Source organism: Halichoeres trimaculatus, unplaced genomic scaffold (genome assembly GCF_033239565.1).
Source record: "Halichoeres trimaculatus isolate MK-OKI-2021-1 unplaced genomic scaffold, fHalTri1.1 fHalTri1_scaffold_24, whole genome shotgun sequence".
NCBI lineage: Eukaryota > Metazoa > Chordata > Actinopteri > Labriformes > Labridae > Halichoeres > Halichoeres trimaculatus.
Genome location: NW_027437202.1, coordinates 2,421,677 through 2,447,017, shown reverse-complemented (window position 1 = coordinate 2,447,017; position 25,341 = coordinate 2,421,677). Strand labels below are relative to the sequence as shown.

Below are 25,341 nucleotides of genomic sequence, written 5' to 3'. Positions count from 1 at the left end.
TGGAGGTCATTCTCGAAACAGAGCGTTTCAACAAGATCTTCAGAAGAGGAGGATATTGAGAACGCTATTGTGGGGCAATGAAGGAACTAAATGACTTGTACTGAGGGCAGAAATGCTTTACAGGCATCCTCGTCTGGCATAGTGAAAGGAGAAACAAGCATGATATGTCCTCTTTAAGACAGATTTTTCCACAGATGTTACTCAGATTTCCTCCAGATTGTAAAAAAAACATCAAATGATTCAAGTTTTAATCAGCTGCAGTCGCTCCTTTTCCAAACCGTGCATCAGCGTTATTCAAAACTGGAAAAATATTGTCATAAATCAAAGTATCAGATAATCAGGACAGCCAAGAAACACTCGGTACTCTCTGTTCCCTGATAAATCTCTTCAACAGATTCAGCTTTGATTGTTTCCAGACCTGATAATCGCAGAAAAATATTAAGATCCCTCAACTGTGCTGAGAAAACGACACTTCTGCCAGTAACAATAAAGATGTTGGAAGCTGGGGGAGACACATGGCAGCTCCAAACCTCCAGCAGAGGCTGAGAGGACGGATTGTGTGTCGATACTGAAAGTAGGGAAGGATCTTTCAAGTTGAAGGTCCACGCTCTCACCTGTTTTGAAGATCTCGTAGCGCAGAGAGAAGCCCGCCCCCTGATGGGCGTAGTCTGACACAAATCGGATCTGGAGGGAGGCTCCGGATGAGATGATCGGCGCTGGAGCGATGTTGCTGCAGTGTCGACCCAGGACGTCAGCGTTTTCTGAAGTCCCATCTCTGATTTCGATGAAGTCATACCTTTAAAGAAAGAAAAAGAAGAATTGTTTTTTTCTTTTAGAGAGGAAGCTGTGCATCTGGTATGGATTGATTTTGTTGGAGCAGAGTTTAAGGCTTAGAGGAGGTAAAAATAGATAGTTATGGGGTTATGCAACAACAGGTGTAGACTTGGCAGCGCACACAATGTCCAAACAGAGCTTTTAGAAACACAACATTAAGACAAATACATAAACACACTTCATCCGTGCTTTATTTTTGCTCTTTCCCCTCAGCTGCATCCACAAATTTAGCTCTAACGACTCAGATTCTGCTCAGGACGACTGACTCAGATCTGTTTTTACACCAGCTCGGGGCAAACCGTCCTCACTTCACTGGATCTTGAGTCACGGAGGGACAAACGGAAGGGAAGTGGAGCAAGTGGCCGCAGCGTGAGGGGGCGAAGATGCCTGCAAACAGACAGCCGGGCGGACTCATTAATAAGAGGAGTAAAAATAGACTGAGGAGCTCATGAAAAAGTAAAGAGAGGAGAGGAAAGGTGAGGACGACGGAGGGGGGACGTAAACGCCAAGACGCCCGGCTTTTCAGCTTCCACATGCCTGCGCTCTTAGCTCATTACGACCTCTGAATGGCCAGCTGACCCTGAAGAGTTAAAGCAGATTCTTAGCTGTCAGGTCAGTGTGTGTGTGTGTGTGTGTGTGTGTGTTTTTAAGAGTGTGTGACAGAGTAAAAGAGACACAGGGAGAGGGAAAGAGCAAGAGCCCACCTGGCTGATCCAGATTTAGCTCAGAGCTCTGTGTGTCATTCCTTCAACATTATTAGACACAAGCAGCAGAACAGAGTCACACACACGCACACACACACTTCTCTAACTGAGGAGGATGTTTTCCTGCCAGGAAAAAGCTTCCTTTGCACAAATCTGTGAGGCGATCTCTCCCACACTTGAGAAAAAAAAGCAACAAATGAGCCATATTTGAGTGCAGGACCTTTCTGGAAGTACCAGGAACCTTTTGCAGGAGATTCAATTCCCAGGCCTCCTGTGCAGACAGATCACGATCAGTGTGTTAACATGTCGTTTACACTCTGTCTCACTGAAACCATCCAGGAGCCAGCTGCTGCTCCAGATGCTGTTTCCAAACTGGGCTTTAATTCTTATTTATACACGACAGCAGCACCTCCAGGCGTCAGACAGGTGAGCTCAGCAGAATGGAAACAGTCATTCTTACCTCTGGTCCAATAATTGATACCATTCTTTGTTGGTGTGATTTATAAAATGCTGACAGTGGAGCTGCAGGTTTTAGATGGCAATCTGCTCTGTAATATGTCTGTGTAGTCTGCTCCTTTTAAACCTGGGCTCTATTGTAACATGTTTATTGGTATAAATGCAGTAAGGATATTTTTATTATCAGTGCAAGTATTTGACATTTGGTGGAATATCAGCATCAGCCTTTTTTTTAATCTAAACTTATCTGAAAGCCGATAAGAAATACATCTAGAACGGTGTTATTTTGGCACTGATGCAGCTGCAGTCACCACTCCCACCCACAGTACAATCTGATTGGTTACAAGAAAAGCTAATGCTCAGTTAATAGCCAATCAGCAGTAAAAGCTGTGCGTACAGTTGTGTCACACAGCGTAAAGTAGAAATAATTATGCCAAGTTAAGAAGCACTTACGGCTAGCTTCAGTTAACAAAAGTCCGCTAGCTAAATGCTAACAGCTAGCGTAGTGACTATCTTGTTGTTTATTCACTTTTAACTTTCACAGACACGCAAAAACACTTTTCCTATCAATACTCACGGAATACATTTTTTGCCTCATGAGAAATGATGAGAAATAATTTAAATTGAAAATATTTCAGAGCGATTCATTCTGTTTACGCTATGGAAGCCCGAGACGGCCAAAACACTCCAAGTCAAAGTCATGTGAAAACTAAACAGAAAAAATAATTGATAATTTTCTTCCAGTCACACTGAAGTTTTGGAAAACTGTATTTACTGTAGAAAACTTAAGGTAGCTATTTTTTTGTTGTTGTTGTTTTGTTTTTTAACTTTATGGTGTCAGGGCTTGGAGCTGTTCAATAAACATGTTTAAAATGATACTCCAGGATGGAACAAGTTGGGTCCTATCACAAGGTTTAGGGCAGAAATTACCCCTACAGCAGTGTTTTTGTGCAGCAGAAGCCCAGAGCGCACGCACCAAACACCCCCTCCCTGCTCCTCTGCAGGTTTCCTCTGCACTCGGACGGGGCCATATTTTACTTGACCAAAAACACAAATAAACGGACTTCCACTGAAAAAATCTGATATCGGTCTGCATTCACGCTTTATATAGAGAATTTTCAGCGCATTACTTTCACACAAAAACACCGCTAAATCAGGCTCTGGTTCTCATTGTGTCATAAAACGGCACTACCTCCGCCGCAGAGCCACAGCTGGCTACGAGGCGCTCGCCGCTTAGTGTATCAGTCCGCGCGTGCAGCGTGCCAGATATAAACAAACGCAGGTAGTCTGCCAGGACGAAGAGACAGGATAAGAACTAGAGCCTTATTTAGCGGTGTTTTTGTGTGAAAGTAACGCGCTGAAAATTCTCTATATAAAGCGTGAATGCAGACCGATATCAGATTTTTTCAGTGGGAGTCAGTTTATTTGTGTTTTTGGTCAAGTAAAATATGGCCCCGTCCGAGTGCAGAGGAAACCTGCAGAGGAGCAGGGAGGGGGTGTTTGGTGTGTGCGCTCTGGGCTTCTGCTGCACAAAAACACTGCTGTAGGGGTAATTTCTGCCCTAAACCTTGTGATAAGACCCAACTTGTTCCATCCTGGAGTGTCACTTTAAAGGGATTTAAACAAAGTGTTGGAGTTTGTATATTCAATATTTTGAAGCCAATATTTCACTTTGACTGTAAATGAATACCAGCTCCAAATATTGGTTGTCAGCCTCCTTGGAATATTAGTCTATCTCAAGAAAGCAGGGATGAAAAGTTCCAAAAGCGCTAGGAGCTAGCAGCTAGTAACAACCAAGCCAGAGCTATATTCTCCGTAAACAGGCCTCAAAACTCCTCTCCACCTCCTGTTGAATGCACACTGTGTATATGGGTGTGCATTTCCCAGCTAAACATGCACCCTGATGTGTTTGTGTTGCACAACTGTGAGTAATTTGTCTCCATATTATTCATTCGTGACTCCCTGCGCAACTAACTGCATCGCCACAGGAGCATCGAGGACACCCCAGCTCCGAGAACACACACACACACACACCCCTCAATTAGCCCGTCAGATGAACAACAAGGCTGCTGCTGTCTGCGTGATCACCGCCATCGTCTCTCCAGTGCTGCAAAAAAGCACAGCAGACGTCTCAAGTTTTAAACACAGCATCGGGCTAATGTCGCTCCTCAGTAAATCTGAGGAGGGGACCAATCAGCGCTCCTCATTGCTCCTCTGCAGCAGCTCAGCGCTAAGACTTCTTTTGTGCTGCAGCTTGGAATAAAACCTGGATTAAGAAGAGTCACTAAGCTGCTTTCATTCTGGCGATCTCATTCCTGCGGCGCATTGATTCCTTAAACAGAGCATGCAGGACTGAGACTGCTGATGGAGGGATAATCCCAATCACATTAATCTGGGTCAGCGTGGCAGGTGACAGGTGAGGATTGGAGTGTTAAAATGCGGCAGTGAGCCCTGCAGTGTCGCCAACATCCAGAGCGCACAGAGCCAGATATGTGTACATGTGTAGGAGGTCTGTTTCGCCAACATAAAGCGCTCAGGCGTGGATTGTTCTGAGGAGCTGGAACTAATTTAACAAAAGAAGCTGCTGAGAGAGGATGGATACGAACATGGAGACAGAAATAAAACACAGAGGAGGCACAGGGTTTTAACACAAACAGTTGTGTTAGGTAACCTCACAGGTCTCATGACGAGCCAGGATCTGTAAGAAGAGTGGATGACACTAAAACCAACCTTCAAAAGGAAGCACAGCTGTCATATTTACATCCAGGGAGCTTTAGATTTAAGAGGGTTAGTTTGGGATGATGCTGTCACTTTGTGCACAGTCTGCATCTCTCACAGCAGTCAGGATGAAGAAGAAGCAGAGAGTATGAGGACACCACTTCCTGTATTTAAAATGCTGGTTCAGGTCTGCAACCTTTGGAACCAAAAAAGCCATTTTGCCTCCTCTTCCACCAAAGAAAAGTAGTCCCTGTGGCTTGCGAGCCGCATGTGGCTCTTTGCCTTTCGGTGTGTGACTCTTCGATCCATTTATCAAAAAAAATCTATATAGTAGTGGTGGGGCTTGATTAAAAAAATTAATCAAATTAATTATGCCATTTGTAAGTAATTAATCGTAATTAATCACATTTTAATCACATAAATATTCAACATCAGAAGCAACACTTTTCAATTCAAACAGATTTTGGTAGAAGCTTGTCGATCAAAATCCTGCTCGTAAACTACTGTGGGTGAGAGCGGTGCGCTCTTTGGATGAGAGCTCAGCATGGATATGAGGAGAAGATGTAAGATGACAGAGGCATAGCGAGACGCTGCGAGTCAGAAAAGTTCAGGCAGCTCACGCTCCAACTGAGGATGTGTCAAGGTAGTTCAGAGAGAAAGAGCGGCGCCATCGTGAGGAAAGTCAACGGAGATCATGGAGAGGATCAAAGAATGGAGCGCCTGAGGTGAATGCGATCAAAAAAGTTTGAAATTTCTATTTTTTGGACCAAAAACAGGAAGAGAGACATAAAAGAAGAGAGTCCACTCTTCTTAAGTAACTTTGGTGTTTACATGGTCATAGAAAACATTATTATTTGGGTCTTAAATGATCATTGAAGATGCTCTGAAAATGGCTAGCAGCCCGAGAGTTAATCTTGCGTTGATTTTTATAACGTGTTAATGTGCAATGTAATTAACTAGTCTAATTAACACGTTAAAGTCACAGCCCTACAAAAAAGTAAAAAAAATATAGTTATGAGTTGCAGTGTGCTGATTAATCTAAACTATATATATATATATATATATATATATATTATATATATATATATATATATATATATATATATATATATATATATATATATATATATGGATGCCAAAGTTGGGATCAGGTGGGATTGATACTAAAGTTTCAGTTTCTCTTCTCTAGTACGAATTTAAACACACAAATATAATAAATCTCGCTTTGAAAATTGGAAAGGTATTGATTTTCATTTTATGCCATTTCGTTTATGTGTGAGAGGAAGTGACCACGTGTGTGATGAGGCTCTCCATAGTACCACAGCCATTTTTGTGGCTCTTGGTCTCTGACTGGTTGGCCATCCCTGGCTTAGCAGCTTAATGAAAAATAAGCAGAGAATGAGTAAATTTGTGACTAAAGTCAATTTCAGATGTATATTTTAGTTGACAAGTTGTTAAAAAAAATTAATTTGATGATTAAAAAGGCATAAACTTGGACTTCAAGTTCAACAAAATACACAAAAAAGCCAAATTAGATAAGAAATAGATTAAAAAACAACTTTTATTTGACGTGATGGTTTTATTTTGTCACAAGGTTTCAGAAGCTGGTATCAAGCTGAATTCTAGGAGCTGCAGGCTTAAGCCAGGAAACACAGGTTGAGGCTGAAGCAAATCTGCACAAAAGTAGCTCTGAAGTGAGTAAAGAAGCCAATTGTCCGGCTGTCTTATTCCTGTTTCGCTTGTAATCCTGCTTTGCCGAGGCGATCGCACGGGCTTTAGAGAGCAGCTCCCACGTTGAGCCTGTAAGAGCCGCGGCTATCCCTGACTGACACACACACATGCAAACAGACAGAGGCATGCGCGCACACACTTCACGTCATATCGCCAGCACTGAGGATAAAAGGCCTGCGAACGAGCTGAGAGCCTAATTAGGTTTTAATTGATTTTGGAGTGGGTCTCTTTCTCTCTGTGTCTGAGCATCTCACGCGCTCCTGTCGTGGATTAGCGTCAGTGAGTGAGTGTTCCTCAGATGTGATTATTGACCTGTTCGCTCAGGCTCTCTCCAGGCTCTGATGAATACATGCATGAGGGTCTGACGTGTGTGTGTGTGTGCTGTCTGAACGCATTCCACTACACTGCACACATAAATCATTTTTTTACACACACACATAAGCATCATCCCTCACACCCCGATCCAGAATCCATTAGAGGGGCCGTTTTGATCCAAACCCCGCCTTTCGTCTGACACCGTGAGTTCCCTGTTGCCAGTTTTCCGTCTGGCAGTTTGTCTGACTCCCCCTCCCCCTTTGCCTGTGACACCCAGAGACGAGCTGGACCAGACACAGAGGGGTTACAGGAACTGGAAACCCTTAGGGGCTGGTAACCCTCCACCAGCCCAGACACGTCTACTCCTCTGCTCTCGTATATCCTTTAACCAAAACAGCTAATTGCCTTTCACACCTCTGTCGTTTGTCAGCACACACACCCTGCATGATGCCTCATGTGTGTTTCATTCAGACTCTTGCTATTTTGGGTGTAAAAGTGTGTTTTCACCTACAATCATGGTGCTAAGAATAACCAGAAGGTGTTTGAATAATGGACATCGAGCGGTCAGCGGTCACTGTCTCAGGCTCACAGCTAAACTCTCGACACATTGTTGGTGCAGATGGTTGGGCGATTCCCTCAATGTGTGAAACAGAGGGCACACGAGCGAGTATCAGAGCGAAGTTAAGAACAACAGCAGTCAAAGCTTGGCAGGGATGCTCAAGGGAAGCCTTTTTGGCTTTCTGTAGTCGCTCTCTGACTTATTTACATCTCCGTAAAGCTTTACACTAACTCTTAATTTCCTGATAAAAGAGCAACAGCTGCTGGAGAAAAAACAGTCTTTGCTGCTCTGACGCTCGGGTTCTTCGGTCAAAGCGTTCCTCCCCCCGGCTCTGGTTTGTGTTTTTTTTTGTTCTCCTCTCAGAGCCCAGAAAGCCTCAGGATCCCGGAGCTGTAAACAAAGAACAACTGCCTGTCGCTTCACTCCTCTTCCTCCCTGTGATGTACAGAAGCAGAAATTAAGTAAAGCTGGGAGGGCGTACAGTGCACTCACACACACACACACACTGTGCGCTGAGGCTCCTCCCGCCCTCGATGGGGACTCTAATAAACCATAAGTGCCTCTGAAATATTAACTAGATGCTGTGAGCGAAATCCCTGCAGATCTGCAGGGCCTGCCATCTTCAATCTAGCCCAAAAAACAAACAGCACTCCCCTTTCTCCTCCTCCTTCACCTCCCTGCTCAGCCGTCCATCACGCACTCGTACTTACAGTTGACGGGGGCCAAACCGCTGACCACAGGCAGTCTGGGCTGGGCCCCCGCCTGGACCTTCTAGTGCGGCATCGATTGGAAACATCAGCCTGTAACTGCTGTCCGTGCTGAAGCTGTGACCCCGCTGCCTCTGCTGGATGCCTTTTAATCGACCTATCAGCGGATTTATGACGGAGACTCCTGCTTCCTCCAGCTTCTTTTTCCATGAAGGTCTCATTAGTTGCTAGGTGCTGACCTGTTGGTTGAGGCTGCCTGTTGTGATTTTTTTGTCATCTTTGCATTTGGAGTGTATCATCACTTTGTGGTTCATTCTCTAGTCGTGGACACCAAGCTGGTTTTGTCTTCAGTGATATTTTTACTATTTTTGCTCCTGTGTTTGTCTGGAGATCCTACATGTAACCATGGCTGCATTGTTTACATATGAAATCAGCTGTCAGCAGCCTGTAGCATGTCAATGCTAACTGGTGCTAGGCCAGATGTTTCCCACAAGGTAAGGAAAAGGAGGTGAGGGCGACGTACTGGTACTGAGGTGAGAGCTGAGAAGTGGTGACATCGACCTGCCCTTCCATCCATCATTATTGGGAATATAAGATCTATCTCCACGAAGATGGATGAGCTAGCCATGCTAACCCAGCAAACATCAGAGACCTGCTGCTCACACATTAAAGCTAACCTGCTACTCATTAAATCATCATCACAGCGCTGACCGCTCCCACAGCCGTGACCGTGATCTCGCCCTAAGCGCCGCACGTGACCTGGTATTGACACATCAGAACCTGAACAACTCCCTTCAGTCGTGACCTCTGGCTTCTCATCTGTCTCTCCTTTCATCCCTAACCGTCCCCTTCCTCCCTCCTCCTCCTCCCTCGGGCCACTCCTGATCATCTATCGATTTCCCATTACAAGCGGAATACAGACATTGATCCCACACCTCTCTGCCTCTCTGTGCGCCCTGCGGGGATACGTAAGAAGGTGATATCATGCGCACACACACACACAGCCTTGATGTCACAGAGCGTGGGGATTTATGATGTGTGTGTGTTATAAAGTTAGAAGCTCAAATCGTCCACCTCAGGCAGCGTTCGATAACATAAGAAATAAAAAAGTCAGGAGATGAAGAGCTGGAGCTTCAGGTTTACGGTGTCAGAATCAAACGCTCCCTCTTTGACGAAAAGGAAAGAGAGGATGCAGAGAGAGATGAAGATGGACTCCACTTCTCTCCTCCTCTTCCTCAGCTCCCGGTGTATCACTGCGAAGCATCCTGGGGCTCGGTGATGGCAGATTGCATTAGAGATATGGGCCTGATATTTCATCTAGCCTTTATTACATTTACTTCACATCAATCGGCTGGCAACCTGGAGGTAAGAGCTATTTGGCACGCGGCCGGGCTCCCCCCCACCCTGAAATGAAATCCTGAATTAAAGTGCCACCTCAGACACGCAGCGCTCGCCTGCCGATTTGATTGCTGCAGTGCAGCCGCCGTTTGGACACGCTGCATCGTCCAAGTACTGACTGTTTGAACCCTCTGAGGGAAAATCTCCAGCTGGACCAGGATATTAGAAGATCAGACCCTTTGCTGGGGCTGACGGAGCACTTTCCTCTCTTTTATAAGGGCCTAAAGTGCCCGAGGGGGAGATGATGTCTGATGAGTGCTCCTGCACCGACAGGTTGGATGCTTAAAAACACACACACGTACACATTTAAGCACCAAGGACTCATCTCATTTGCAATCCTTTAACCCTGAAAGCACAAACCTAATGATGGGCCAGACTGAAGGAGAGCTGAAACGATTCCTCGAATGATTCGAGGTACTCGATTACAAAAAATACTCGAGTAATTTTCTCGATTCCTCGAGGAATCGTTTCATTTTTAAAAAAGATCAAAGAGTGTTATTTCAAATAGAGCTGAGGCCATATCAAGCTACCTCTTATACAAAATAGCAACTAGCAACAAATCTAGCTTCTTTTCTGGAGTTTGGAGACCAATGGGTCATTCTACGAAACGGGTGCCATTTGGGTCCATAACATTTGATGAGATATCCAAAGTGTGACAACAAATTTTGGAGCTACCAAAGCAAGTGCTCTTACTGACATGCTGTATCAGAAAATTCTATTTCTTAAAGAGAAAAAATTTCATTTGAAAAATAACTGCTCTTTAACTAAACAAAAATGTATTTTATCCGATTACTCGATTAATCGATGGGATTTTCAGTAGAATACTCGAATACTAAAATATTCGATAGCTGCAGCCCTAGCCTGAAGAAATGAAAAACTACAAATACCAGCATGCACTGATGTTGGAAGAATGTCAGGTAACACACACAAAGACACACACACACTCCTAACTCTGTAATCCCAGCTGTCATGCAGATTTTTCAGCCTCGACCGAGATGCTGGGCCCTCCACCTCTGCTCTCCCTCCTCCAGCTTCCCCTTCGCCCTCACCGTCACCGAGCACCGTGAAAAACATGCAAAAATCTCCTCTCTGCTCTCCACACTGCCGTGCCTAATCGTACAGGAAGGAAAAAAAGGGAAAAAGGAAGCTACGAGTGAGGCAGCTACAGGGCTCGGATCAATCCGAGTAAAAGCAGAGCAGAGGACGGCGAGAGGAGGAGTATCGAGCAGTACTTTGGCTTTTTCCACTGATTTCTGCTGCTTTTTTCAGCGCCCAACAGGGAAATGCATCCAGAAGGGCAAACACATTAGTGCTGGAGGTTCTGCATAAATAAATGTTGGCATGATCCCCTTCTCTCTAATGGGCCTTTAAAAACCAGGAGATGAGCTGGTTGGACAAACTAACTTACATTCTCACAGAGTTACTCACATGTGGAGCGTTTCTCCCACCCACACACTCACATCCTCACACACTCATACATGGAAGGTGAAGGGGACTGTGAGTGGGAGTGTGTGTTAGAGGGCAGGCCAAGGCCTCAGCTCCTCCAGGCGAGTGTGGAAGAAAAAAAAGGAGAAGAAGAAGAAGAAGAATAACCCCCTTTCTGGTAAAAGCATTTCAGCTTCCTCCTCCTCCTCCTCCTCTTGCCCTGCTCGCCTCAGGCTGTGAGAAACTGCTCCACACACTGCTTATCAACAGCTGAGCCGTCCCTCTCTGCAGCACACTGGACTTCCCCCTGCTGCACCGCTGCAAAAGTCCTCAGAAACACTCAGAAGCATACACACTGCCAGCGAGGTAATTATGCAACGTGTATTTTCTTTTTTTTGCTTTTGACACAAAGCGACAGAAACCTGGAGGCACAAAGCTGAGGCATCAAAACAACATTTACAGTCGCCGGGACGTGGCACAGGCGTGCGAATAGAGCCGACAGCCACTACAAAAAGCCTTTCACCAATTGATGTCCGCATGAAAGTAACGTTTCTCTCCTGGCCACACAAAGCGCTTTGTGAGCGAACAATAAAACATACATGGAGGATTATTAATTCTTCATTTTAGGAGAAAGAAAGGAGGGGCTGCAGGCGGCGAGGATGAAATTAGAGCTGGAGACGGCACAGATAAATCAAAATGCAATTTAGTTCATCTGAAACACACAAAATACTTTTAATCTGAGTTTATAATCCAGGAAATGAACCTCAGAGAGGGTTGGACTCATGAAGGATCCGTCAGTTATCCCAGGCCTGGTACCTGAAGTGTTAACCAGCTGAAATAAGGACACAGAAGCGTCTTTGCGTAACTCTCCCTCTGACTCAGCTCAGAAAAGCGAGCAGCCTGATCCTCTCCCTCCTTCCTCCAGCTAAAGACAATAGAACAACATATGATTTGGATTATTCATGTCTCTGAAAGAGGAAACAGACCATCGCGGTCACATCCACACAAACAGCTGGCCTTCATTCTCCCCTCCTTCCTCTTTTTTTCCCTCCCATGTTTCTCCTCTCTGTCAAAGTGGATCACAGTTCTTCTCTTTCATGTTATCTCCTCGTCTTTTCCCACCGCTCTATCTGCCCTCTTTATCGCCGCGCAGATTTTTTTAAATGTTGCTTGGCATTTGATTATCAGATGGAGGGGGATTACAGGCTGATAATGTCACCGAGGCATTAATGATGCTCGAAATTTGTTTGAACTTTACAGTAGTGATGTTTTATTCAATGTTTCATCTTTCTGCCGTTACAAACTTTAATCATCGGGCTCAAATGCAAATATGTCCTAAAAAAAGGACAAAAATGTTGTCGCAAACTGCATCTGCATGTTGTGGTGGTGATAAAGCTCATGGGAAATGGAGTCTTCATCCCTGAAAGTACAACTGACTCTGAGGAGACAGAATCCTCTTTGGTACCTCTTTGCCTTGAGGCAGTGTACCCATTTTTGGCCCTCTACACTCACACAATACATCCCAGCTGTTATGGAATACTTTCAAAAAAGAAGAAACCCTTCAGAAACCAATAAGAGTGTTTGAATTTGTCATGTGACCCTCTGGAGGTCATGATTAATCCCTTTTTTACAGACTTTCCTGCAAAGACCAACTCGGCGAAATCTCTCCTCACTGTCCAATAACTTTTTTTTATCAGGGCCCCTCTCTCAGTCTGGAAAAATATATTCACATTAATAGACAAGTAAAGCTTAATCTGTAATTGTTTATTTTACTTTATTTAAGTGATGTCTGGATACAGATTTTTTGACTTCCAATCCAATGTTTTCATGATATGTTTTGATCCAATCCGATACCTTGGGATGTGTACCAAATCAGGTACTTTTATAGGTACCAATCCAATTCTGTCAAAAGTACTGGGTACCGTTTCACTTAAAATTGAAAGGTACCATGTTTAGGTACCCTAACACATCCTTGTGCCCCTGAGGGATTGAACAGTAGGTGATTTTCCACACTGGACATGAACACAGCATTGCAAGTTTATACTATAGTGAAGAATAAATATATTGAACTGAAAAAAAAATAGATTTTATTTTTAACAAATTCAGACTTTTCACGACATAAACACAAAAAAAGTACCAAAAATAGGTACCGTTGAGTACCGATACTAATTGCCAGGTACCGTGCATCTGTACCGTACCATTTCAAATGTGAAAGGTACCCATCCCTGCTGATCCCTTTCTCTGACAAGTTACGTACTCTGTTGGGTGATTCTGTTGTAAATGACCAATCATATTTGTTGTATTAAAGTGAGCCCTATTAGTACCTCCTCCAGGAACACTCACTTTACAAATGTTGAAGACGCTGTTTTACTATCATTGCTTTCCAAAGAGAAGTAGTCCCACATAGCGGACATGTTTGTAACACAGTTTGGTTTATAGCAGCTGTAAAGCGTGACTGTGCTGAAAACACGTAAAAACTGGATCTGTCATAATCTCGTAAAAATATCTGGCGCTATTCAATCCTCCAAAAGCAGCCACATCATGCTAATTAATTTAAGGAAATGCAAATTTTGCCCTGAGGAAACACTGTACCATCACTGATTCACCATGAAAACATTTGGGTTACTGTCTTTGGGTTTACAAACTGTTCAAAAACAAATTGGTCACTAAATTCTTTTGGACCTCTTCAGTTTCACCTGAATAAATTTGATCTTAGTTTTAGTAAAGTTCAGACTCACACTGTAGGCTCTGGTCTTATACAGCCATCTTTGTGAGGCGTCTTTACAGAGCATAGGCTCATATCCTCCACACATTTTTCCCACAATGAAAAGTCTGTCTCCTGAAAGCTACAGAGATGTTAAGTTAGATAAAATATGTTTAAACTCCTTTGCCCATTCATTTTAATGGGGCATTCCTCAATGTTACAGTGTTGCCTGCAAGCAACGTTCAGACATGAAACCTTAATAAAAGAGTTATTTTTAAAGTTTTTACACTTTTTATGGCATGCAGTGTAAACTGTTGAGGCCATCAAGTATTACCTGTGTGTTTTTGAAAAAAAAAAGTGTTAAAATATGAATAAATATCTCTCTTATTTCATTAATGACCATTATGGTTCAGTGTTGCCTTAAGTCAACAAACCTAAAAAAATATCTATAAAATTCTATTTAAATACAAAGAAACACTCAAAACATTCCTTTTCTAACTAGCATCACTATGTGTACCATAAAGGGTTAAAAAACTTAGATGTTAGCATGAGAGTCCAGTCCCGGTACGCTCAGGGTTAATGAAGTAACTCACACACGGACACAACACATGGACTCATTATTGGGCCCTCTGAATCACTCTTTCCACCCCCTCCATCCTCATCCTCTCTGTGTTCAGACGTGGGAACAAACTCTAACATCTCAAACTGTGGAAACTAAAATGAGCAAATCCTCTCCTCTTTCCATCCTCAGCAGCTGAAGTGCCCTTGAGCAAGGAATTAAAGCTGGTAAGTGCCTCTAAGAGGCCGCTGCGGAAGCTCTGCGGCCGCACTGAGCAGCACTGGGGACACAGTGTGAGTGTGAATCTGCGCCATTCGAGGAATAAATAATTACCTCACAAAAAAAAAGCAAACCACAGTCCACTTAACGGTCCACGCTCGTGTCTACAATTAAAACTTCTCTGCAATTGACCTGCTGTGGTCAAACTGTGGAGAACGCTCAAGCGGCTTGGGATGGAGCAAAACCGCAGCATGAATCATAAAAGTAGGTGAAAACAGAGAAACAAACTAATGAAAGTGTCACACAAATCATCTCAGCTGGATTAATGACACAGCAGGAAGTTTTACGAGCCTCCTCGAGGAAGAGGGGGAGTGATTTATGGACGTCACAGTTCACAAACTTACTTGCAGTCCAGCCTCTCGATTTCAAAGTGAGGGTTGAAGTTGAGGACGATGCGCTGCGACGGCTCCGGCGCTGTGATGATCCAGTGGCAGTTCTGGTGAGGCGGGTACTCCAGAGGGTAACCAGGGGAGGTGATGTAGCCCGCCTCGGTGGCATCCAAGACGCCTCCGCACTCTGCAGCTGTGACAAAGACAGGTGAAAGTTAGCCTCTCTGTGACTTACAGCTGGATTCAAACCTCACTGACTCCTTCGTCTACCTCTGTATGAAGATGTGAGGAGACATAAATGAGCAGTAAAACAAAGAAAGCAATTTGGAGCGTCAGTTAGGAGGAAATTGGAAAAACTTCCCCATTGTGGATTGTCAACGCGAGCATATGGGTAAGCTATTAAAACAATAAAAGATCATCACCGCCGCACACACACATGCACACACATGCACACACACCCAGGCTCTTTCACCCTCTTCCACACCCAGCCTCTTATCTCCCTCCGTCCCCGTGGGGAGCGTTCTCAGAGTGTAATTGTTGCTCCGGCAAGCCAATCTGCAAACATTAGGACACATTCCCCGATCCTATCGCGCTCTCCCAGGAACAATAGCCTGCCAATGGCGTCGCTCGGCAGGCTGAGGCAGGAAGTGACACACAGACGGGCTGTCTAGCTCAGGGGGTTCTGGGGGGTCACCCGGCTCTGTAATGAGAAGCTAACGCTGCAACAAAAGACTCTATTCTCTGCTCGGGCCCTGACGGCTAAGACGACTGCGGCGCGTTATCTCGCATAAACACGCAAAACATATAAACTCACATGCACACACAAAGGGAACATGCATACGGGTGTACACACACATGCACACACACACACACATGCACAATGGATCTTTTATTACTGTTGCATTGCAATAAATTCCCAGGCATTATTATTCTTTACAGAGGGAAACGTGTTCTTCATGACAACAGCAGAGGGTGGTTAGGATGTGTGTGTATGTGTGTGTGTGTGTGTGAGTGTGTGTTCCAGGGGGATCTCTAAATGTAATGAACTTGGTGATATTGAACTGAAAGACAAACAGTCTTATTACAGTAGCGTCTGTGAGAAAACAACATATAGAGGAGGAGGAGGAGACGTCTATAGGAGGAGAGATGAGCTGCTCTTTGAGCTCACAGAAACACAGCAGCTTTCTTTTGATGGTTTCAGGGTTTATATGAGTGAAATAAGCTTTAAACCAATCAGATTCTTTCTTTTAACCTTCCTTCTTACCCTATCTGTGACATCTGATGTTGCTTCTTTCTGCTTTAGTCGATGCATGTTAGGGCTGGGAGATTACTTGGAACATAAATGAAACACAACGAAATCCGACATTTAGAGCGTCGTGTCGATTCTCTTGATTTCCTCCCACCCTGAAATCCTGGAATGGAAACACCAAAATTTGGAAAAACCTCTCAAATTTTGATATAAAGTGTTAACGCTCTTATGATGTGTTTTTGGATATTATAGTCTAACACAAAAGTGCAACAGGAACCCCTTTTTTGCAGAAAAGTGCATCACCGGACATGAATAACAGAAGCACCTCCCTCAGCTCCTCGGTCACAATCCTCTCTCAGAAGTCCCTTGTTTAGTCCACGTCCACACATGTGGACTCTGGCGTTCATACTCTAAGAGCCCTGCTGTTAGTGATGCGTTCACAGCAGATGTTGGCGTCTCTGAGCGTCAATAGCCACGCTTACATGGAGCCAAATATTCAGAATAGAATCGGGTTAGAAGCCCAACGGAATGAAAATGCGGAATCGGAAAGTTGTCAGGCTGGGTTCTGTCTGCGCATGCTCTGTCCTGACGTAAACAAGCAGTGACGTATGACGTTCACTCACATGGAAAGTTTGTTTTTAATACAAACTCTCAAAGAACTAGACATTGTCGCACGCTTAGAGGGTAGGAAAACAAGAAATCCTGAACTATTTTAAAAAGTCCACGAAAAATATGGCACATGTGGACACCAGATCGGAATAGATCGGAATGTTTATAATCCGAATGAGAAAAAAGTCTGAAGGCCGTGAGCTGGTCAGAGTGCAGCAGGGATGGGTACCTTTCACATTTGAAACAATACGGTACCTGTACCTGGTACTTGGCAATCGGTACCGGTACTCAACGGTACCAATTTTCGGTACTTTTTTGTGTTTATGTGGTGAAAAATATCAATTTGTTGTGATGACAATTTATTTTATTTTTTTTCAACTTAACATAATTATTCGTCAATATTTAATCTTGCAATGCTGTGTTTATGTCCAGCATAGAAAATCACCTACTCTTCCACTCCCTCACAGTCACAAGGATGCATTTAGGTACCGAAACATGGTACCTTTTGATTTCAAATGAACCGGTGTAAAAACAGAAGAGTTCACAAATTGGCATCAACGTCTGGACGGACTCTACATATCATTTTACTCAAGTTTTGCACAATTCTAGATGTAATTTTAACACCAGCAAGGCGTAATTGTACATTATCGAAACATTACAGATATCGCTTTCATTTTGCGAAAAGGTGTAGTTACTGTCCCACCGAGTCTGCTACACACACGTCTCCATCCAGCTTAGTTAGCACAAGATCGGACTGGGCATAGCTTGATTGACACACACAGATAGCACAGTTGCTATTGGACTGTGGTTGGATTCAGCAGGACTCAGATCATAAGTGTCAAAGAGGAAAACTCAAACACCAAGCCAACATCTGTGCGTGCTTCTTCATTAGATGAATTTTCTTTTTCTACATTAACACCAAAGTGTTGAAACTATTTAACTTGTTAATATAGTTTTTTTTTCCCCCTTTTTTTAAGGAAAACTAGATGTTTTTTCCACAAAACATTTTCTTTCTAGCTAATGTGTGTTTTCACTTCCATTGTTTCCTTAATTGTTCATCTCTGCATGTTCATTTCAGGTCCTTGTTTCTTTTTTTCTTCAGTCACTTGTTTCAAAATCATACAAATATTTTCAGAACAGACTGAGAAGAGAGGTTAAGGTTCGATTAACCTTGATTTTTGTTGTCATCACCCAGCCTTGATGCATGCTGAGCAGTTTTTTGGAGCATGACTCAGGGAATAAAAATAAACACCAACCCAAACTTCTCCTGACTGCTGCTCTGACACCGCTCACTTCTCTCAGAGTCTCAAACCTGGTCCAAAATCAGACATTTTTAGCAGTTTAAGACGTTTTTTTCCCTTCAAAGAGACTCTCCTCTTTGATACCGTTCACACGTCTCTCTATCCCGAGCCAAATTTCCACGAGCTTAAAGAACAACGCCGCGCCAAAACGGTGGACTTAACCATTCACCCGCTGAGCTGCATCTATTCCTGACATAAATGGGTTGATATTCTCGCCGGTTTCTTTCATATTCCTGTGAAAGCATCAATAAAGGAAGCGGAAAACGGAGGAAAAAAAAAAAAGAAAACAGCAGCAAAGGCTTGAAGTGTAATAGACCCTTCAAGTGATGACATTTCCACCGCCTATTGTGCTTAAAAGGCACACTTAAGATTCTCTGACATTTGATAGAGCTGCGATGGCTTCCTTACTTTGTTACAGGAGAGGAGCAGGGCCCACGCACACACACACACACACACACACTGGGAACACACAGCTGCTGGTGGTTTCATCCAGCCGCCCACGTGCAAACACGCAGACACACACAAGCTGTTACACAAACACCGGAGAACACAAGTTCAGCTACCTGAGAGCACTTACACCTACAGGGATGCACGCGGAAAAACACACTCCCACGCACGCACACACACACACAAAGCAGCGCTGCTGGGTTTTCAAACGACCACCCACGCACGCACACACACATCCAAACACACACAGAGGGCCTGTCAATCACACGGGGCCGACAGAGGTGCAGAAAAATAGGCTAACTGAAAAATTTCAAACAGATAGCAGAGCGACAGAGACAGACAGAAGCCACACACACATCTCTTTATCTGCAGTGAGCGCACACACACAGCCATTGTGGAGGCCGATGGAGGGAGGGGTGCAGGAGGCTATCAGCACGCAGAGCGGCGAGAGATTAAGCCGTTTGGGGAGAATCCTGCAGCCTCGACACTTTTTTTTCTCCTTCCCAGAGCTGCCCATTCAACGGCCTTCACGGAGGATGAAGAGCGAGGAGGTGGAGGAGGAGGAGGGAGGTGGAGGTGAAGGAGAAGCAGGAAGACAGGGAGGAGAAGGATTAGGTGATGGATAAAAAATGGATTGAGGAAGAAGAGGGGGGATTGATCGGAGGGCGAGGAGGAGAGAAGACGGGTGACAGACGAGGAGGGGGAGCCAGGGGACTTCTTCTCCTCCTCCTCTATGTGTGTGTGTGTGTGTGTGTGTGTGTGTCTGACGAGCCTCATTAAGACATGCCTGCTTTCCAGCGGCTCCCTGTAGACACTGACCCCACTGGGGGACCTCTGCCAGTCACACACACACTTCCACTTGTGTGTTTGTTTGCTGCAGCTGCAGAGAAAACCTACAGAGTGATGGAGGCGATGCATCGCAGCTGAACGACGTGTGTTTTTCTTCCTAATTGCTCGACAGTACGCCGTGATTAGTCTGAACAAAATATGCATATGTGTGTGTGTGTGTGTGTGTGTGGAGCTGCATGTTTGGGTGAGAACAGAACTTGTGCTGTAGGATGAGTAACGCGGGGGAAGCACTCAGGAGCTGGCAGTGAGCTTCATGAATTACACTGTCTCTTCTAGTAGAGGAGCCAATCTGTCTACACACACACTCACACACACATTTGTCTCTACAATGCAGGCACCAGAACCCTCTTACATGGGAACAATGTCACTACTATGTGTGTGTGAGTGTGTGTATCAGAGGACATCCTTATTTTTCTGATTCACAATCTCAAATTCTCACATTTCGGATGCTGGAACTTGGACATTTTTGCACCTTTTTGCTTAAAATTGCAGCTGCAAGATTCTGAAAATAGAGCTGAAACGATTCCTCGAATGATTCGAGGTACTCGATTACAAAAACTCAAGGAATTTTCTACGCCTCGAGAAATCGTTTAATTTTCAAAAAGATTAAAGAGTGGTATTTCAAATAGAGCTGAGGCCATATTAAGAGAGTTTTCAGACCCTTGAAGCTAACACTTATAAAAAAAGCAACTAGCAACAAATCTAGCTTCTTTTCTGGAGTTTGGAGACTAATGGGTCATTCTATGAAACGGGTGCCATTTGGGTTTGGCTCTTACTGACATGCTGTATCAGAAAATTCTATTTCTCAAAGAGGAAAATTTCATTTGAAAAATAACTGCTCTTTAACTAAAAAAAAAAGTGTTTTGTCCGATTACTCGATTACTCGATTAATCGATGTGATTTTCAGTAGAATACTCGAATACCAAAATATTCGATAGCTGCAGCCCCAGCAGAAAAACTACAAATGCACCTTTGTGCAAGCAAAGCAATTGTTTTTGTAGATTGTGTTAATATTGAAAAAAGTCATTTAAAGTGTGTGTGTGTGTGTGTGTGTGTGTGTGTGTGTGTGTGTGCAATGTGTCGTCACTCTCCATCAAGTCAAACCCAGAGACGTCTTTGTACCCGCTCCTTATCTTCATTATCTAGGAGAATGTGCATATGTCTGCATGTCTTAGCTCACTTTCTGTGCATGTGTGTGTGTGCATGTGTGTGTGTGTGCGCTCTCATTTCTATTAGCCCCCTTATCTGTGGAAGTATGGCGTCACGCTCTGGGATAAGCTGCGAGTGTGAGGAGAGGCGCTGATAAATCCCTCCATCATTCCCGGAGTCCCCCCCTTCCTCCTCGCCTCACCTCCCTCCTCCCCCACCTTAATTAAAAAGTGCTATCGCCCAGAGTGAGGGAAGGAGAGGGGAGCGCCGGGCCGCGCTCATCCATTCAGGCAGGAGCAGCAGGGTTGTCTCTGAGACCGCTTTTAATCTCAGCTGCTCCACACTAGACTGGACCCGGGTTTCATCACCTCCTGCTTTCAGAGCTTTCTGCTGAGGTGGACGGACTGAGGGATGAAACGCCACCAGACGGATGCTGACTGGTCGTCACAGGTGCCGCCATTGGCAGCCAGAGTCTGCGCGGTAGAGACTGTGAGGGATTCTGGGAGAATCTGAGCGAAACCGGGTGACAAAAATAATTATTTTCTTTTTCTTTCACGAGTCTAATCACTTCTTGGCTCTACCTGACATATTTTACAACCCCAGAAAAAAATACACAATAACAGCAGCTGTCAGTCATCATTAAACGTGACGTAAAACCTCATTTTTAACCTCTCATGACTAATGAAAACGAAACTTTTCAGAAAAAGAGAATTAATTAGAGAAACATTTCGACAAGGTGTATTAATTTTTTTAAGTTTCACCACAGCCCATGTGGAATGACTAGGGAGATGGATTTTTGACCTATACTGCAGCCAGCCACCAGGGGGAGCAGTTTTGTGGCGACTGAAAGGTCATCATCGATAAAACTTTTGAGCATCAGCTCTGAAAGGATGTGAAAGCCAGGATTTCTTCCTGTAGAGCAAACAAAAGCGCCATCAAAGCCAGATAATGTCCCCTAAATCCTCTTTCCTTCTCCCCTTCCTCCTCCCTCCCTAACAGGATAAGTGCCCCATGCTAATCAGCTAAATGCACCGTGCAGGCCGTCCTGATCAATGCTTCAATGGATCAATTGGCTGAGCAGATGGCTGCTGGAGGTGGGCTCTAATCGCGTGGGTCTAATCCTGAACGCTACCTGCCGACAGTACCGCGTCTCCTGCTCTCTGGGTGCTTTCTTTGTGCTCGTGCGGTGGGGGTGAACCTGCACGGAGGAGGGGGGAACAGCGTCAGCAAAGAGAGCTGCAGCAGCGGTGGTGAAAGTTGGCTTTCATTGGAAGTGACTGCTTACAAAGCTCGATTTTCTCCACATTCACACCCTCTCCTCTTTAACCCTGCTGCTGAATTACAGTACATTTAAAGCTCTCGCTAAAACCCCGCCTGCTGCGCCTAATGGGGACCCCACTCTGGTTTATTTATGGGGGTCTTGTTTTTAATTTCACCTCGGGTGCAGCGGGCTGTTCCAAGGCTTCACGTGCCGCCTCCTCTCTCCTCTCCTCTCCTACCTGACTGCTATTGAACCGGGCCCGCTCCGTTTGTCTCCGGCTATGCATGCTAATGGGCGACCTTGTTTTCTCAGCTGATACCTGTGAGGCTGGGCCAGATTAAAACACAGAAACGCAACGAATTGAAAGGCAGGAAGCAGAGAGGAGAGGAGGGAGAGGTGGAAAACAAACAGAGAAGGGGACAAACAAAGACGGGGCCAGCATTCGGAAAATAAATGATTAAATTAGAAGAACTCTGGAAGAAGTCGATACCATAGGTGGAAAGGATGCACAGCCGCCCACTCAATAAAGATGCAAATGAGCTGCTTAATGGTCTGAATATTAATGCTCGTGCTTGGGAGTAATTGATGTACATGTCAGCGAGTCAAACTATTGTGATTACAGTACGAGTGGAGAGGAATTACAGAGAAACCAGCCGCCCGAGCAGCAGGAGAGCCCAGGAAACGTCCAACATGGATCATGTAGCGTGAGAGCACACAAGGTTTTTACTCGTACAGAGGTTTCTGGCTGAGACGCCTCAGGCCTGCAAGATTTAAAGCAACTGTGAGCAACTTTCCTCTCCTGTCGAGTTTGGCGGCTCATGTGGTCCAGCTTCAGGTCTCTGACTTCTTCCTCAAGCTGATGGTGTGTTTTTCATCAGTGTTACATTAAGAAGAATTTAATTCCGTTAGTTTGAACAATCTGACCACAGCATCAAATGCAGTTTTGGATCCACAGACTCAGAAGGAACATGTTTGCTTCACTCCTGTGCAGGCTCCTCCTCCCCTCAACGATGGTTAACTCGTGACCCCTGCACGCTTTGATGTTCCCCCTTCTCCTTCTCTGCGTCTGCCTCGACCTCTCCCACTCCTGTTCTCTCTCAGCCTCTCTTGGCATGCGTGTGTGTGTAATGTGGCTCTTGTGGACATGCGGTGCAGCGTCTTGGCAAGCATAAGAAGGAGATAGAAGGGGGGAGAGAAGGCTTCCCTGATGGCTGCCAAGAGGCCCACATCTGTCTCTGATCAACGGGTACACAGGCAGTGAAACACACACACACATGCACGCACACACAGGGAGAAATGTGGAGGGATAGCTGTCCTATTTAAAAACAAGTAGCCCAAACACAAGCAGGAAGAGCTCATGAGAAGGCAGCAAAGCAGCGGGTGGTGTTGTAAAGACTCAACAGTCATCATGGGATCATGAAGAGCTCTTCACCCGTTTGCTTTTAACCCTACATCACGCCAGGAATTCTCTCCAGAAAGAGAAAGATGTGGTGTAAAGGAATGAGGATTACACGCCACACACTCATAATGTTGTTGTGCGCTAGGATTTGTACAAATAGTTCCCTTTAGAGGCAGAAATATTTGCTTTTCTGCAGCAAGATGTTTAGGATTTGGAGAACAGGAACAGTTAGAGAGCCAGCACCAGGCCATGTGTCATACAACCAGTGGCGTCACTCCCCTGACTGGTAACCCCTCAATCTCAGCCGTTCCTGGTGACATAATACACTAAGAGCTAACAAATGACTCAACATTTTAACTCTTTTAATGTATCCAGATGGAGTTCGCGCGCCCTGGTGTTAAATCCACATTTAATGAGGCTGCTAATAAATCTGGCGCTGCTTGTGCGCACGCTCCAGCCTTATTGAAAGAACCCAGTCTGATTATAAGCCTCAAAACAAGCTATTCTGCTGCTCACCCTGCTCTTTAGTCTCTGTCTTTTATTGTTGTTTTGTAGCTGAGAGCGCGCGGAGGTGACGCTGCGCCGCCGCCGCCTGGAGCAGCCGTAGCGCAGCCACCAGCCGTCACCCCGCGCGCTCAACCGCACCGCGCACGAGGACACAACAACACGGAGCTCCTACTTCACATGTGGCTGATGGAGATGATGATTTTAATAGAGGATGATCGCAGTCTTTTTAAGTCAAATCCAACAATAACGCGAATTTTACGCACGCGTTCCTCACACTCAACCCTGATCCCAGCCTGATGTGACGGAGCATTCTAATCAGGAGTGTGTTTATTCATCTTAATGAATAATTAAATGAAAGAAAAACAACAGGAAACTCGCGGGTAAACAGTGTGTTTGGATTTTTAAGAGCCTCATGCATATAATCATCTCATTCACAGTCCGCTGAGCTGACGGCACACTCGATCCTGCACTGCGCGCGGTGTGGCTGGGACGGATGATTGTTTCCGATCCTGTAAATATTTAATGAAGGTTGGGAAGTTCTTCTGTTTTAAATGTGCAGCAGCTGGCCTGGCACAAGAGGGTATTAACTAGAAATCTTAAGAGTCAAGAGAAAATTACATAAATTAGGACTGAACAAATAGAGCGTCAGAATATCCATCAGACCCGGAGGCATCTGGATTCTGAAGGCTTCATCAGCATGGGGATGAGACAGAGTCTAAAACCGCACACTAGACAAGCTGTTCTTTAAGGAGGATGAGGCGTGTTTGGGATCAGACAGACCATGTGCGCGTCGAAAATCAAAGAAGTGACTCCAACTCACCCTCCTGTCCTCTGACTCTTAACGCCAGATGACACATCGCCATTAAAAATCCAATCAAGGATGACACAAAATCCATCTTGAAACTCGTGGAGAGCTCTCAGTTTGAAGAATGAAAATGCGCTTTCCTCCAAAAAAAGAAAAAAAAAAGATCCACACCCCTTCAGAAAAAAGGTTGGAGTTGTAATCCCAGTGTTTGTCAAACCATAAACGGGGGAAGTGTGTAGCTACATGTCATAGCTGATGTTATGATTGTTGGAGTTTGTGCATGTAGCGGGGCAAAGCCGAGGAACAGAGGACGGGCAAACTCCGTGATCGCTCCGCAGCTGGGAGGCTTCGTGGTTTCCGGAGAGTCCGGACAGCGGCTCCAGGGCGCGTCAAGTTCCCGAGCAGTCCTGGTCCCTGCGTAATTTGCGCACACGGGATTCGGCTCTGAGCTGTGAAAGTCCACACTAAGAGGTCTCACAGCAGCGGAAGGCTCAGTCTGAGATCCAGGGGCTGCGCTGTGTCTGTTCAAAGTCAGAGAATGATGAAGAGTAAAGTCTCTTCAAACATACGTCCTGCACCCTCCTCCGGCACCGCTACTCCTCTCCTCCGCGTCCGTCTCTCTGATAGCGGCTCCGTGCACCCTGCGCTCCGCTCCCACACCAGCGTGAGTCCCTCTGAGTCCGCGTCCGGGAGGTGTGTGTGGAGTGTGTGTGTGAGTGATGCGCTTTTGAGCTGAGCAGCTATCGCGTTACAGTCACGGCGCCTCGGCTCCGCCCCCTCCCGTCGGGCTCTGGTTATAGGGAGGGCTCTTTCTCTCTCTAACTCCCCCTTTCTCTTTCTCTCTCACACACACATTCGGCTGCATCCCCCTCCAGAAGATAGCTCAGATATGAAGTCTCCCACAGATAAGGCTCAGATAAGACATATTGTGATGGTAAACCAGGCAGCAGAGCTCCTCCTCAGGCTGTTTTGGAGACACAGAGGGGAGAAAATCCCAGAAAGAGTGAGACAGGGAGGAGTGTGCAGGCACAAGGCTGCTTTCCCCCA

The 25,341-nt window shown here is 45.2% G+C and overlaps 1 protein-coding gene across 3 annotated transcripts in view; it reads right to left on the bottom strand.

Moving 5' to 3' along the window:
* Positions 1-25,028, bottom strand: part of LOC141785799 (neuropilin-2-like) — a 72,639-nt gene extending 47,611 nt beyond the window's left edge. Inside the window, exons 1-3 of one of the 3 annotated variants that reach the window (XM_074664322.1) lie at positions 24,310-25,028; positions 14,734-14,911; positions 615-796 (exon numbers count right to left, since the gene is read on the bottom strand). In XM_074664322.1, coding sequence (XP_074520423.1) covers positions 615-796; positions 14,734-14,911; positions 24,310-24,385 — 436 coding nt within the window. In that variant the 5' untranslated portion in view covers positions 24,386-25,028. The remainder of the gene's footprint in view (positions 1-614; positions 797-14,733; positions 14,912-24,309) is intronic. The other 2 variants (XM_074664321.1, XM_074664320.1) reach the window with 2 other exon arrangements.
* Positions 25,029-25,341: the final 313 nt, after the last annotated feature.